This window comes from Sciurus vulgaris (assembly GCF_902686455.1).
Source record: "Sciurus vulgaris genome assembly, chromosome: 10".
NCBI classification, from domain to species: domain Eukaryota; kingdom Metazoa; phylum Chordata; class Mammalia; order Rodentia; family Sciuridae; genus Sciurus; species Sciurus vulgaris.
In genome coordinates, this window is record NC_136470.1 from 125,278,951 (window position 1) to 125,295,308 (window position 16,358).

Genomic DNA, 16,358 nt, shown 5'->3' on the forward strand with positions numbered 1-16,358 from the left:
GTTAATTCCTACCTACTCTTCATCTAGCTTGCCTTTACCAGAAAGCAAATAATAATGTCCCTACCTTTCAGACGTTGCCTTGTTTGGTTCGAATGTGCAGTAAGGAAAGATTACTAGAGGAGAGAGTTGAAGGAGCTGAAACACTCGCCTATCTGATTGAGCCAGATGTTGAGCTGCAGAGAATCGCTAGCATAACTGATCACCTCATTGCCATGCTTGCTGACTACTTCAAGTATCCCAGCTCAGTGAGTGCCATCACTGATATTAAAAGGGTATGTTCTCTTTTCTTTTTTTTAGCAGCCCAGGAGTTTGAGGTTTTTTTTTTTTTTTTTAATTGCTTACAACTTTCAACCAGTTGGTAATTAGAGCTCAAAGCCCTTTTAAAATAAAATAATATTTTATCTTGGGTAACAGGTGATATTGCTGTGTGTGTTTTTAATCCAGTGTATTTCATGTTTATTGTCAGGAAAGTTTTACTAAGCATTTATGCAGGAAATAAGAAAATTGCATCCCAGGCCCCAACTAAACCCCCTAAATAGTGAGTTTCTAAGCTAGGTATTGACATCATATCAACATCATCTAATTATATTCAAGATCATGCAGTCATCTCTGTTGCTATATTCTTGTTCTTTAGGTTAAGTGTGATCTTTGTACAAGTAACTGAGTGTCCTCATTTTATTCTTCCCTCAGTCTTTGTTTTTTGATACCTTTTACCATCTTCTTTTTCCATTTTTCAGTTTTATACTGTACTTTCAACTGACTACAGAGAGCTAAAGATTATTTAACCTCTGGTTTGGGACCATCAAGGACCAAATTGGGCTTTTTCTGAAAATTTAATTTCCTTAGCATTGGTAGATATTCCTTTGACTTGTTGCTTCTCAGCCTGTTTGCCATGTCTATTTCTCTTAGCATAAGAGATTCTATTAGAGGAAGTTCATTATAGGAAGTCATGGTAGAGAGACCGTAATTAGTAGCTGGTACCATTGCATGAATGTGACCATGGTCCCAATTTTAACTGTTCCTTAAACCTGAGTTTCAAAAAAAATACCCATCCTGTAGACAGTAGGTTACTTGGCATTAAAGGTGTACCTTTTCTCTGTCTTAGGAAGGGCCTAGAGTACCTTCAATGATAATTGCATTAGTAATGTGCACTGCCCTCTGTAACATCCCGTGGATGTTCTTCCTTCAGGAATAGTGTCTTCTTAGGAGAGGCGATGGGATACATTGAACCAGTGCCTCCTTTGTTACTCTTTGACCATTTGTTCACACCAACATAGTATCTCACCAGCACAGAGATACATAAGCAAGACTTAATCATGGCCTGATAAACACCCTGAATTGAATGATTGCCCCAGCTAGGCAAAGAGAATGCCCTACTGGGCTTGGGAGTGAGGAAATATAATTTTAAGAACTTCTAGCATAAACTGTACAACTCATCCAACTATTATGTAGAGAATTATCCCTGCTATTAGAGTTTTTCCATTTCATTTCCATCACAGTAGAATTGAAATGGTAATCTTTTAAATGGCTCCCTAATGCCAAACTTAAATAATAGATCGTTTCATCATCTTGAATTTTGGTGGTGGATTATGCAGTGGTTTCTGGCTATAGAAGTACCCATAGAGAGAAATTACCACATGTTAATAAATGTTTGTGATTTTTCTTGGCATGTAGGTCCAAGTCAGTATTAGAATGTGTAGATTATGGCTAGAATGTAGTTAGGACTTTAAGGGCAGATACTTTGCATACTTTGGAACAAAAAATAAGTATTGTATATTGCAGAGCTCCTCTCATAATCTGTCTGTGCCTGCTGTGGATCGAAACATTTTTGATCAACTCAGACCTTCAAAGCCAGGAAGTCATGGAACAACATATTTTTCAAGCTCTAAAAGAAAATGGATGCCATCCAAGAATTTTATATCCAGCAAGATTAAGTTTCAGATTTGAAGAAGAAATAAAAACCTTCCATGATAAATAAAATTTAAAAGAATTCAAAACCAGAAAGCCTGCACTACAGAATATTCCCAACAAAATATTCCATGAGGATGAAGTGGGAAAAAAAAAAAATGAAAACCAGCAAAAGGGAGAAACTACACTGAAGGAATAGTCAATCAAAGGAGAAACTAAGTCAAATTAAAAACCAGAAATAAATCAAAATGACAGGGAATACAAATCATATCTCAATAATAACCTTGAATGTTAATGGCCTAAACTCATCGATCAAAAGACATAGACTGGCAGATTGGATTACAAAGCAAGACCCAACAATATGCTGTCTCCAAGAGGCTCACCTCATAGGCAAAGACATCCATGGACTGAAGGTGAAAGGATGGGAAAAAAAATATCACTCTTATAGATTATGTAAACAAGCAAGGGTTTCCATCCTCATTTCAGATAAAGTAGACTTCAAGCCATAGTTAATCAGAAGGAGCAAAGAAGGACATTTCATTCTACCTAAGTGTATTAATACATATTATGTCAGCAAGACATAACAATTGCAAATATTTATGCCCCAAACAGTGGAGCATCTATGTATATCAAACAATCCCTTCTCAATTTCAAGAATCAAATAGACTACAACACAATAATACTGGGTGACTTTAACACACTTCTCTCACTACTTGACAGATCTAAAGAAATTATAGAACTAAATAATCAATAATTTAGACATAACAGACATATAGAATATTTCATCCATCCACAAGCAAATAAACTTTCTTCTCAGCAACACATGGATCCTTCTCTAAAATAGACCATATCTTATGTCACAAAGCAACTCTTAGTGTACAAAAAAAAGATAATAATGTGCATTCTGTCAGATCATAATGGAATTAAAATTAGAAATCAACGATAAAATTAAAATTAGAAGCCACTCTAACACTGGAGACTAAATAATACACTATTTAATGATGAACGAATAGTAGAAAAAATCAAGGATGAAATAAAAAAATACTTAGAGATAAAATGAGAATATCGATACAACATATCAAAATCTCTGGGCCACTATGAAAACAACTTTTCGTTTCTATGGTAAGTGCATTTATTAAAAGAATAAAAAAGTCAACAAATAAATGACTTAACATTACATCTCAGAGCCCTAGAAAAAGAACAAATCAACACCAACAACAATAAAGACAGAAAATAATTAAAATCAGCCGAAATCAGTGGAATTGAAACAAAAGAAACAATTGAAAAATTGACAAAACAAGTTCATTCTTTGAAAAAAATAAAAATAGATAAACCCCTAGCCATGCTAATGAGGAGAGAGAAAACTCAAATTATTAAAATACATGATGAAAAAGAAAATATCACAGCAGACACAACTGAAATACAGAAGATAATTAGAAACTATTTTGAAAATTTATACTACAATAAAATAGAAAATATAGAAGACATTGACAAATTCCTAGAGACAAAACCTACCCAAACTGAATCAGAAGGTCATACACAATTTAAACACAATTTAAACAATTTCAATCAATGAAATAGAAAATGCCATCAAATGCCTACCAACCGAGAAAAACCCAGGACAAATGGATTCTCAGCTGAATCCACAAGACTTTCAAAGAAGAATTAACACCAGTACTCCTCAGTGTATTCCATGAAATAGAAAAGGAGGGAACCCTTCTTTTCTAAACTCATTCTATGAGGCTAATATCACCTGATAACGAAAACCAAAGACACATCAAGGAAAGAAAAGTTTAGACCAATATCCCTGATGAACATAGATGAAAAAAATTCTCAATAAAATTCTGGCAAAGCACATACAAAACCATATTTAAAAAATAATGCACTTCAATTAAGTGGGGTTCATCCCAGAAATGCAGGGTTGGTTCAACATTTGGAAATAAATGCAATTCATCATATCAGTAAACTTAAAAACAAGAATCATATGATTATCTCAATGGATGCAGAAAAACCATTTGACAAAATACAGCACCCCTTCCTGTTCAAAACACTAGAAAAACTAGGGCTAATAGGAACATACCTCAACATCATAAATCTGTGGGAAACCCAAGACCAGCATAATTCTAGGTAGAGACATTCTAAAAAGAGGCTTGCTTAGAGCATTCCTTCTAAGAACTGGAACAGACAGGATGCCCTCTTCACCACTTTTATTCAACATCATCCTTGAAACTAGCCAGAGCAATTAGAAGAAAGAAATTAAAGGTGTACAAATAGATAAAGAAGAACACAGACTATCACTATTTGCCAATGACATGATTCTGTATTTAGAAGAGCCAAAAAATTCCACCAGAAAACTTCTAGAACTAATAAATGAATTCAGCAAAGTAGCAGGATATAAATCAACACCCATTTCTGCACATTTCTATTCATCAGCAATGAATCCACTGAAAGAGAAATTAGGAAAACTACCCTATTCATAATAGCCTCAAAAACAAACAAACAAACTTGGGAATCAGTCTAACAAAATCTACAGTGAAAACTCTCAGAATACTAAAGAAAGAAATTGAAGAAGACCTTAGAAGATGGAATGACCTCCTATGCTCCTGGATAGGCAGAATTGTCAAAACGGCCATACTACCAAAAGTGTTATACGGATTTAATGCAATTCCTATTAAAATCCCAATGACATTCTTCATAGAAATGGAAAAAGCAGTCATGAAATTCTTTTGGAAAAATAAGAGACTCAGAATAGCCAAAGCAATCCTTAGCAAGAAAAGTGAAGCAGGAGGCATAACAATATCAGACTTTATACTATAGAGCTGTAGTAATAAAAACAGCATGGTATTGGCACGAAACAGACACATAGACCAATGGTACAGAATAGAAGACAGAGACAAACCCATATAAGTACAGTTATCTCAATACTAGACAAAGGTGCCCAAAACATTCACTGGAGAAAAGATAGCCTTTTCAACAAATGGTGCTGGAAAAAATGGAAAGTCACATGTAACAAAATGAAATTAAACCTCTCTCTCTGTATGAAACTCAACTCAAAGTGGATCAGAGACAGGCATTAAAACAGAGACCCTGTGCCTAACAGAAGAAAAAGTAGGCCCAAATCTTTACCATATCAGCATAGGATCTGACATCTTTAGAAGACCCCTAAAGTGTAAGAAGGGAAATCAAGAATCAATAAATGGGACGCATTCAAACTAAAAAACTTCTTCTCAGCCAAAAAAACAATCAATAATATGAAGAGAGAGCCTACAGATTGGGAGAAAATCTTTACCATATTCATCTCAGATAAAGCATTAATCTCTAGGGTATATAGAGAGCTCAGAAAACACCAAAAAGACAAATAACTCAATCAGTAAATGGGCTGAGGAACTGAACAGACACTTCACAGAAGAAGAAATACAATCAATCAACAAATATATGAAAAAAATGTTCAGCATCTCTAGCAATTAGAGAAATGCAAATCAAAACTAAGGTTTCATCTCACTTGAGTCAGAATGGCAATCATCAAGAATACAGGCAACAATAAATGTCAGTGAGGATGTGGAGGAAAAGGCACACTCATACATTGCTGGTGGGACTGCAAATTGGTGCAATCACTCTAGAAAGCAGTATGGAAATTCCTCAGAAAACTTGGAATTGGACCCACCATTTGACCCAGCTATCCCACTCCTTGGTTTATACCCAAAGGTCTTAAAATCAGCACACTACAGTGTCGCAGCCAAATCGGTGTTTATAGCAGCTCAACTCACAGTAGCTAAACTATGGAACCAACCTAGGTGTCCTTCAACAGATAAATGGATAAAGAAAATATAGTCGATGGAATATTACTCAGCAGTAATGAAAAATGAAATTATGGCATTTGCCAGTAAATGGATGAATTTGGAGAATATCATGCTAAGCAAAATAAGCCAATTCCAAAAAACCAAAAGACTAATGTTTTCTTTGATATGCAGATGTTAATTCACAAAAATGGTGGGAGGGCACTAAGGAAGAAAAGTGTTTAGATTAGGTAGAGGGGAGTGAAGGGAGGGGAGGGGACGTGGGTAGGAAGGGAAATGGAATGAAACAGACATTGTTACCTCATGCACACACGTGACTGCACGACCGACGTGATTCTAAAACATGTACAATTAGAAAAATGAGAAATACCCCCTTTACATATGATATATCAAAGTACATAAATGCATTCTACTGTCATTTATAACTAATTAGAACAAATTTAAAATGCACAAACTTTTAGGAAATTTCATTACCTTGAAATTAAAAAAAAATTTTAATATGCACTAAAAAAAAAAAAATGGGGGACTATTTTTAAGTCCTACCTGCAGAACTGCCCTAAATGAGTTATTATTCATTACTTTGTATTTAGTGGAGTTATTCTAAATTATATTACTCATCTGGATTTACCCATCTTCATATACCACAGTGACCGTTAACTTAAAACTCGTAGTTGACGAAGCTGTCCCTTTCAGGATTTTGTAGCTATTTATTTATTTAGTGAATTTCAAAAGAGGTTCTCGAAATGTTTTGAACAACATCTTTATCATTGGATAAGAGTTAACTTTGCCAAGAAAGGGTTTTCCTTTGGGGAAAGTGGATTTCGTTTGGATGAGGAACTTAGGGCTTTTAGTTTAAACTATAATATGCCTTTTTTAGTTACTGATTCATGGTCATTGGAAGTATTCTGAGAGCATGTTTTTGTTTTTATGATAGTTTGTTGATAAGTCAGTTTTATGGAAGAAATGATAACTTAAGTCATTTAAAGATAGCATTAATTGCTTGATACCAATAAATAATTTTAATTTTTTAAAATTAAAAGATACACCCTGAATATAAATCTCAGGTAACTTATGGTAGTAGTGATTACCGTGGTATATTGTTTATTAGGCATTTTCACAAAGAGTTCCCTGTTTGTAAAGTTTTTTAAAATGTTAAAATTAGGCTGGCACTATTCTTAATGTTTACGAAAATCTAAAGACATTGATGAAATAGCATTCAATTTATCAGGTACAATCTTGGGCTAGAAAGACTGAGGTACGCCTTTTTTTTTTTTTTTTTTTTTTTTTTTGAGGAAAACATTTCAAAGAGCTGCTGCTGCAAGCAAGCAAGCAAGCATCAGAGCCCCTTAAAGTACCATCTGTCAGCACTGAATTTTTAGGGATCAAATATTCACAAAAGCTTTTTGTTTATCAGTGTCAAATGCTGTGTTTTCATTCTTAGAAGCAGACTGCATTTAAGTCTCATTGATATAAAGTCAGCATGGTCTCAGTCATGTGAATAGAACTCCCAAAAACTAGGGAATTGAATGACAACACTAATGTTAATAGTCATTAACAGATTTAAAAAAAATTTTTTAAGATGTTAATAGACCTTTATTTTATTCATTTATTTATATGTGGTGCTAAGAATTGAACCCAGTGCCTCACACATGCTAGGCAAGCACTCTGCCACTGAGCCACAACCCCAGCCCCAATGCATTCTTTTTTTTTAATCTTCAAACTCTACTCTGTTATTTTTATTAAAATTTTAACTTATGAACTGAATTGGAATGTATCTTTTTTTCCTTCTAGCTTGATCATGACTTAAAACATGCTCATGAACTCCGCCAGGCTGCATTCAAGCTGTATGCCTCTCTTGGAGCAAATGATGAAGACATCCGGAAGAAGGTGAGTCTGGGAGAGGGGCGTCCCCCAGTCCTGACAGCCAGCAGGCAGGGAGTGACATCAACCTGAAAGTCGTGGTGAAGAGCACTAACAGTGACTGTTTGAATATAATAAAGCAGAGTGACAAAAGGCAGAATTGAAGAATGAATGGGACCTGGATTTGGGGGTTGTTTGTTTATAGATCATAGAGTGGCATGGCCATACTGGAATGACAAATAACTGGCCTGCTTTTTTTGTGTCATTAATATGGATTATTATGTTGCACATTTTTGCATGTGTTCTGATAAAAATCAATTCTAGCACTGTGAAGCTTCAGACACCTTGAAAGACCTAACACTAGAATTGTAAATGTTATTTATGGAAATACCTTCCAATGCCATTAATAAGTTCACATCTATATTGTATATTGTTCTTTGATATGTGGCTTAGTTTTATGTTTTGATTTTTTTTTATTTTTTTATTTTATTTTCTTTTGCTACTGTGCAAGTTTAATGTGAATAAAATCTTTGTGGAATGATGATTTTATGTTTAGTGAGTGGTCATCTGAATTTTCCAGCTCCCAAAAAGTGTGTCTCTGGTGTAGCACCTGTATGTTACTAGAGTATAGTCTAACACTGAATTTACATTATGAGAGTAGTTCTAGGTAAGAGGTAAAGTGTAGTGGTAAGTTCTGACCTGGCTCCCTCCACAACCAAAAGGTTGGAGCTTCCCACTCAAAATTGTATGTAATTTAGTAAGTGCCACACAAGACTTTTAAAACCATCAGTGAGCAAAATGACATCTGCCTTGAGGAGCAATAGTAGAAGGCGCAAGTGGCATTATTTACTGAATTTGACAATTTACTGACTGTCCACATCCGTGTTGGTATTTTAAGGAGAACTGAGGAGAGAAATCACAAAGTATTGGATTGACATTTACGTGATTCAGAGAAGTACTGCAGGCCTGTAGAAAGAGAAATATGAAACAACCTTAAGTTTGTTGAAATAAACTGAAAAACATTCTTAGAGAAATTGAAGTAATAGCAATAAGATTAGACGTGTGAGTAGCTTTGATTTAAAATCAGCACAAAAAGCACAAGAAGTTTCTTGTTTTCCATGTAATCTCAGACTAGTTCAGTTAATGAGCTTTTTGATCTCTTTTGAAGTGTTTTTAGTACATACTTATAATTTTTGATACCTCTAGCTTTCACTTGTAAAATGTTACTTCAAGGCACACATACTGGTGATAATATTATTTCCTGTGTCTAAACCTAATTTATGGATATTGACACTGATGTATTTCATTCACTATAGGTATGTGGTACATTATAAGGGAAGAGGTCTTGCTGGTAACTCATAGATGAAATTAGAGAAGACATGGACTATATGATTTAAATACATAATGATTTAGCATTGTGATTAGGGTCTGCTGAAAACAGAAGAAGTATTTTACCCATTCTAAGACCTCCACAAGACCATGTCTTGGAATGAAAGGAAGATAGATTAATAGGTAGACAGACAGACAGATGGATCATAATGGGGGAAATAGGATGTGTATTTGTACTTCTTTGTACTTTTTTGTTAATAAACTATTGCTTTGCAATTAATGACTTAATTTGTGATGTCATGTTCTAGAAAAACTTGCAACAACAGTCTAATTAGTAGTCTACTAAAATTTGTATTTATAACATGTATAATTTGCTGGTAAGGCTAACTCCTGATTATTTCTGTAGAAAGACAACAAATAAAGAATAACTTATAATTATTAATCATAATTTTCTTGTGTGCTGAAGAAGATACTATGACATTATTATGTGATTGGGATCATGTAGTGTTTTTAGGAAGATATTTAATTTCTAAGAAATTAAGTGTTTGAATAATTTATATAGTTCATAATATTTACTTTGAAGAGAGAAATTGTAAAATGGAAAATATAAAGTAATTTTGTGATAAAATCTACTTGAAGCCTGGTCTTAGGAGTAGAAAATCCTTATTTTTGGTGTATAAACATGATAAATAACTCTTTTCCTTTTAATGCATTTGTTTCTATTCCGTTTTTTTTTATGTTGAAATAATTATTTGGATAGATTTTAATTTACTTTCTCCATGAAATATTTATTTCTCTTTTATGCTTATGCCTTATAAACATTGATTGTATTCCCTTTTTATATGTAGATTCTTAAAGTTCAGTGTTTATTGTTTTATTTTTCATGTAGTATTTATACTTACAAAGATGGAATTTCAGTTAGCTGAGTTATCAAGTGAATAACCATAAAAGAAATGCCAAGGACTATAGATAGACCTTCTCCCCTGTTCTCACCATCCCCCCCAAAAAAAAGCAAAAATCAAAAACAAAAAATGAAGTTTTTTGTTTGTATTATCAGAAAAAGATGAAATATTCAGTTGGTCTGCTTTTCAAACTGAAAATGGGAACATAATTCAGTAATTACAATCAACAATATGTGCCCTGCTACAGCCAATTAAGGAAAGGAAGCAGAATAAAGAAAACAAGAGCAAAGAAGTAGAGACAATGAGAAATATACACTGCATGCAGTAAAGGAGAAGGCCGGTGTCATCCTCTCTTCATAGAATTATATCTCCCTCTTAGTGCTTCTAAAGACTTCTGAAAGTGTGCTGTTTTCATTTCTTGATACCATCTCTTTTGGCCAGATTTAAGCTGAAGACTGATTATGACTTTGAAGTCAGAGGTTAACCAACCTTTCTTTGGAGCAATGTTGGCATATTCCCATTAAAAGAAGTTAATTGTTCCTGGAGCCTCATAAGCACTCAGTTAATATTTGTTAAATAAATATAGAAATGAGAGTGTAGTAATCATATGCAGAGTGACATTTCCTTTAATCTGCCTGGATCTTTCTGTATCCTGTGCAGAACAAAGTTGGAATCCTAATTCCTAACTTTGTATCCTTTATCACTCTGGTGGTTACAAGTGTGTGGCAGCACACACCTCTAATCCCAACTGTTCAGAAAGCTGAGACAGGAAGATTATGACAAGTTTGAGGCCAATTTGGGCAACTTAGTGAGACTCCAAAGTAAAAAATAAGAAGGACTAGGGATATAGCTCTGTGGTAGAGTGCCCCAGTACTAAGGTGGGGAGGGGAGAATTGACCCTGATTCTGAGTGGATTATGGTTAGGGAGAGTCAAGGCATAACTAGGAATTGAGAGCTCAGTGGAAGACAGGTCCAGAGCACATTAGTAGTGACTACTGACACCTCTGCCATTAGCTCTAATCTCTGCCAAGAGAAATCTAGTTTCTAATGGTAGCCTTTACCAAATATTAATGCTGACTAGGAGTTAGAAGTCCAGTTTATGGGGCAGTGAAAACAAGAGAAGTTAAGATATTAAACAAATAGATCAGGAAATTGTTTCAGATACTAGCATCATTAATAAATGGTTAAGTAATAGGCAGCAATAGCAAACAATCCTGTAATTTTTAAGCCAATTCCTTTATAAGAAGGAATTGTTTTTATGAAAACCATCACTTGTTTGATAATCGATTAAACATCAGATTGGAATTTTTTAAGTATTATCTCTCTTTTAATCTCTTAAAATGAAATAATGATATTTATCAGAAATGCTAACAGAAATTGAAGAAAATTAGCAGTAGGAAAGTGTGCATTAAAATTAAAATGCAAGGGAATTAAACTAAGCAGGATGCTGTTTTTATTTTTAATAAACAGATTACAAATGTTAAATAAAGTATTTGTAGACTTTGCTCCTCTAGGATATCTGACCATAGAGATGTTCAGAAGACTGTTCTCTTATATTTGAATACTTATATTCTAGCTGGAGATGCCTTTTGAGGACTTAGAGTGTAAGCTCCATGAGGGCAGGGATTTTTTTATGTTTTGTTCATCGCTGTGTTCCCAGCATCTACAATACTATGCATAGCTGACAAAAAACATTTGAAGAATGAATAAGTGAATGAAAGGATAGTGAACAATGAATGCAGAATTATGTTACTCCATACTCATTATCAAATTATATACAGTCCTCTGTACGTTAGGAACTTTGCTAATCATGCTAGCAGTTCTTGTGTATATAAAAAGAAGAAATGTAAAATGGGGGAAATACATATGTGGGCATAGGGTCAAGGGGTTTCCCTGTACCTACTGTAGAGACTAGATGCAGGAATTCCCATTTTTCAAGAGGCAAGTAATTCCAAGGGCAGGTACTCTTCTACTCACTTGGATATAAGTCAAAGAGTGCACATTTTATTTCAAAATAATTTTGACCATTTTTTCTTAAATTAAAAATATAGGGTTTTTCCCTCTCTAAATATATGATCTAAAGCAGTTTATAGAATTCACAAGTGTGAATATGCACATTTTCTACGAATAAAAATGTGATTTGGTTTATAGAAATGAACCTGACTTTTTAGGAACAAATCTACCCTGTAAAATGATATTATATATAAAATATTATCTTCCCACTTATAGGTCATTAATTTAAGTCAATTCTACATAGATTGAACTTCCTCCATTGTACAGGTTGTCCACTGAGTAAGGGATAGGGGAGGTAAACAACAATTAGACAGCCCTAAAACTCAGCATGTGTAATAGAACCTCAGTACCAGAGAAAAACAAGAAATGACTAGTGAGAATTTGCTAAGAGCTCAAAGAATTATTTGGAACCAATTAAAGTGCAGACTGATATTTGTGGAGCTATCCTTGAATCAATTTGGAATTTAATAGTTTTAATAGTCTTTTTTAATGCTTTCTAAATGATTTTTAATTTACATTTTTCAAGAACTAAAAATATGAACCAAGTTTTTGCTCCTTGTGCAGAGAAAAGTTATCCAATCACAGTAGTTTTACATGACATGAAGAAAGTAACTGACAGTGGATGTTTTCTCCTCTTCCCTCCCTTCCCCTTTCCTTCCTTGCTCTTCTCATTTCTCTTTTTTTTTTTGAGTCAGGGTCTCTGTATGTTACCCTGCCAGTCTCCTACTCCTGGGTTCAAGAGATCCTCCTGTCTGAGCTTTCTAAGTAACTGGGCTATAAGCACTGCCACTGCACCTGACTTATATGTTCTTTTTTTTATTGAACATTAAAAAAAAAAAAAGTATAGGCAGAGTAATATTCCATTGTGTATATATACCACATTCATCTGTTGAAGAACACCTAGGTTGGTTCCATAGTTTAGCTATTGTGAGTTGCGCTGCTATAAACATTGATGTGGCTGTGTCACTGTAAGATGCTGACTTTAAGTTCTTTGGGTATAAACCAAGGAGTGGGATAGCTGGGTCCATTCCAAGTTTTCTGAGGAATCCCCATACTGCTTTCTAGAGTGGTTGCGCCAATTTGCAGTTCCACAAGCAATGTGTGAGTGTGGCTTTTTTTCCACATCCTCACCAACAATTATTGTTGCCTATTTTCTTGATGATTGCCATTCTGACTACAGTGAGATGGAGCTGGAGAATATCATGCTAAGAGAAATAAGCTAATCCTAAAAAACTAAAGACCTAATGTTTTCTCTCTTGTGTGGATACTAATTCACAATGGGGATTGGGAGGCTAGGGACGAATAGAGTTAGTTTGGATTAGGCAGAGGGGAGTAAAGGGAAGGGAGGGGGTATGGGGGTAGGAAGGTCAGTAGAATGAATCTACATTAATACCTTATGTGCATATATGACTACATGACTGGTATGATTCTACATCATGTACAACCAGAAGAATGAGAAGTTGTACTCCATTTATGTATGATGTGTCAAAGTACACTCTACTGTCATGTATAACTAATTAGAACAAATAAAAAAAGAAAAATAAGTATAGGCAGAGAAAAATAAGAAAAGGAAAACAAAATAGGAGGATTTTCTTTACCTTCATAACTGTAAAGTAAGTCATTGTGAAGATTAGACATATTTACAATATTTAGCATGATATCTGCCACATAACAAGTATTTAATTAGTGGAAGAATTTATTAGAATATCTTAAATGACTGTTGGAAGAATCAAAATACTTTATTTTTAGTATATTAGGAGAAAAAGTGAACAACATTGGAGGTGTAAATAAGAAAGGTTTATAATGAAGAAAGTGATTTTATGCTATAAATTCACACAATTGTTAATTCATTCCAGTAAAAGAATATTTATATTCAGAAACGTACTTTCTTTAGAATATCTCTTATTAATAACAAGGTGTTTTCTTTGTCTTATAATTTTATTTTTAAATAGATTTAAAATATGGATTTTTAAGAACTTTCTGTTGTCATAAAATGTCCTCCAAAGCACCAAAATAATTTTGTTTGTTTTTCTTGGTGCTAAATATAATATGTAGTGCAAATCAATAGTTGGTTAAAAATCACAGATAATAGATGTCTTGAGAAAAGTCAGGAAGCTGAATTCTATCTAACTTTTTGGAGTTCTAAGTGTTACTGTCCATGGTTGTCAGAAGTGTCATTTCTCCTAAGGGCCATCATTCTTATGAAACCAAATCCCCAAATATGTTCATATTTTGAACACATGTAAAGTTTTTCTGTATTTTTAATGGTATAAGATTTAAAGATATATTTGTAAGTTTAGGCCAGTTTTTCTTAACATCTTTTTGTTGTATCAAAACTTTGCTAAAAAAAATTCTTGCTAAACATTCACTTGGAATGTTTGTTTGTTTGTTTGTTTTTTAAGCTATAGATGGACACAGTGCCTTTATTTTGTTTATTTTTTATGTGGTGCTGAGGATCAAACCCAGTACTTCACACGTACTAAGCAAGTGCTTTACCACTGAGCTACAACTCCAGCCCTGGATGTTTTTATCCTTTGTTATAGCTTGATATTATTACTAGTTTGTTTTCTGATTAACAGTATAAATGTACCATAAATTTATGTTTTTAGAAACTAAGCAATGTTTTTTGATTCCAAATGACCATTTAAAGGGTACAACATCAAAATTCTGTATTTGTCTCTGTCACGGAATCAAGCAGATGTAAGGAATTGTTTCCGAGTCATAGCCTGCAAAACACCTTGAACATCTTAAAGGTTTTTCCATGGTACCACTTAACTAGCACCCTTTAGAACTTGGCTTTGCTATTATATAGCAACAGATTAATTCAGAATTCCTTCCCTTAAGTTGTGGTAAATTGTTGGCTATCTTCTTAAAGCTGACCTACCAAAGAATTTTTAATGAGCCCTGCAACATTCATTCACGATGGTAAGTATTTTAAAGGAGATAACAGTAACAGGGCCAGGTTTTGCCCCTTGCACAGTGTTAAGACCCTCAGCTTTCAGTATGCCAAACCTGGGAGTGATAATGCTATATATGTAAAAGAGGTATTTATAAGATGAAGTAAGACTTTTATCTCAGTTTCATTAAATGGAGACATAAAATTTAAGTGTTACATGCTATTTGTGGTATGTAGATGTTTAACCATTGACTTACAGTTCTGTTTTTAATGCATGAAGTGCAAGTTGGTTGTTTATTAGTTGTTTATAATCTAGTTAAAAGCCACAGATATCTTATAAACCAAGTAATGAGCTAAAATATGATCTTTATTACATCTGTAAAGCTAAAATGAGTGACTTCTTTGGCTTTTCAAGAACATTTTATCTGGAAATGAATGGAATGTTTGGGATAATTAAATATTTTAGAATAATAGACTTTGAAAACATTGTGTTTGTGGTAAAAAAGCAGGACTATTGCTGCACTGTTCTTGTATGTTTAAAATGCTAGCACAGGGTCAGAGGATGCCACCCTGTAAATACCTGTTACCCATGTAATTCTGTCATTATGTAGCCTGTGAGAAAAGAATGGTTTTTGCATTTTTAAATGATTAGGGGGAATAAAAATCAAAGGAAGAATAGTATTTCCTGACATGCAAAAAGTAAATTAAATTCAAATTTATGTCCATAAAGTTCTTTTCCAGTGCAGTCATGTCCATTTGTTTATGTGTTGCCTGTGACTGTTTTGTATTGCCAGGGCAACTTGAGCAGTTACAACAGAATCATGTGACCCCCAAAGCCTGAAGTTTTTCCTGTCTCGCCTTTATATGAAAATAATTTGCCATCTTATACTAATATTTCATAGCTAAATAGAAACTGTCATAAGCTAGTTTGGTGAAAAACTACACTTCCCATTTGCCTCTCTGTCCTGGATTATAGAAAGAATTGGGACCCCACCAAAGCCAGTAGAGGGAAAAGTGGTTGTCTGACATTCTGAAGACAGTATGACATTGTCACTTGGTATTTCCCTACATGCTGATTCCCTTGTTTGAATGATTATGGCATGTGACAGACCCTGGATGAACTGGCTTTTAGTTATGATAGGAAATGTTACTGAATTCTGTATAGTGGTTTACATAGTTGCTTGACTAAGATGCCATGTCCAGGAGAAAAATAAAGGTACAGTATACTTAGTAAGCTTTGCCAAATATAAAGCATTACGTTAGGTGGCATAGGGACATGTGACAATGATTTAATTCAGAAACTTATGTCAAGATATTCTCTTTGAGAGCCAGATGTGGTAGCACATGCCTATAATTTTAGCAACTCAAGAGGCTGAGGCACAAGGATCCCAAGTTCAAAGCTAGCCTCAGCAACCCTGTGAGACCCTGTCTCAAAATAAAAAAATAAAAAGGTCTGGGGATGTGGTTCAGTGGTCAGGCACCCCTGGGTTCAATCCCTGGTACCAAAAACAAGCTATAATCTATTTGAACCTGAATTCAACATTAATATAACAACTGCTCTTTATTGAACGCATACCATGTGCTGGGCCCTGTGGTAAGCATTAGCACATTATCTTTCTTAAATCTTATTACCATCCTGTGAGACAGCCACTG

At 34.2% G+C, this 16,358-nt stretch overlaps 1 protein-coding gene across 5 annotated transcripts in view; it reads left to right on the forward strand.

Annotated features, from left to right (window-relative positions):
* ARMC8 (armadillo repeat containing 8) overlaps positions 1-16,358 on the forward strand; it is a 109,075-nt gene that overhangs the window by 57,932 nt on the left and 34,785 nt on the right. For all 5 annotated transcript variants that reach the window (XM_079155015.1, XM_079155016.1, XM_079155017.1 and 2 more), the window contains 2 exons: positions 72-272; positions 7,497-7,592. In XM_079155015.1, the coding sequence (XP_079011141.1) occupies positions 72-272; positions 7,497-7,592 (297 nt within the window). The remainder of the gene's footprint in view (positions 1-71; positions 273-7,496; positions 7,593-16,358) is intronic.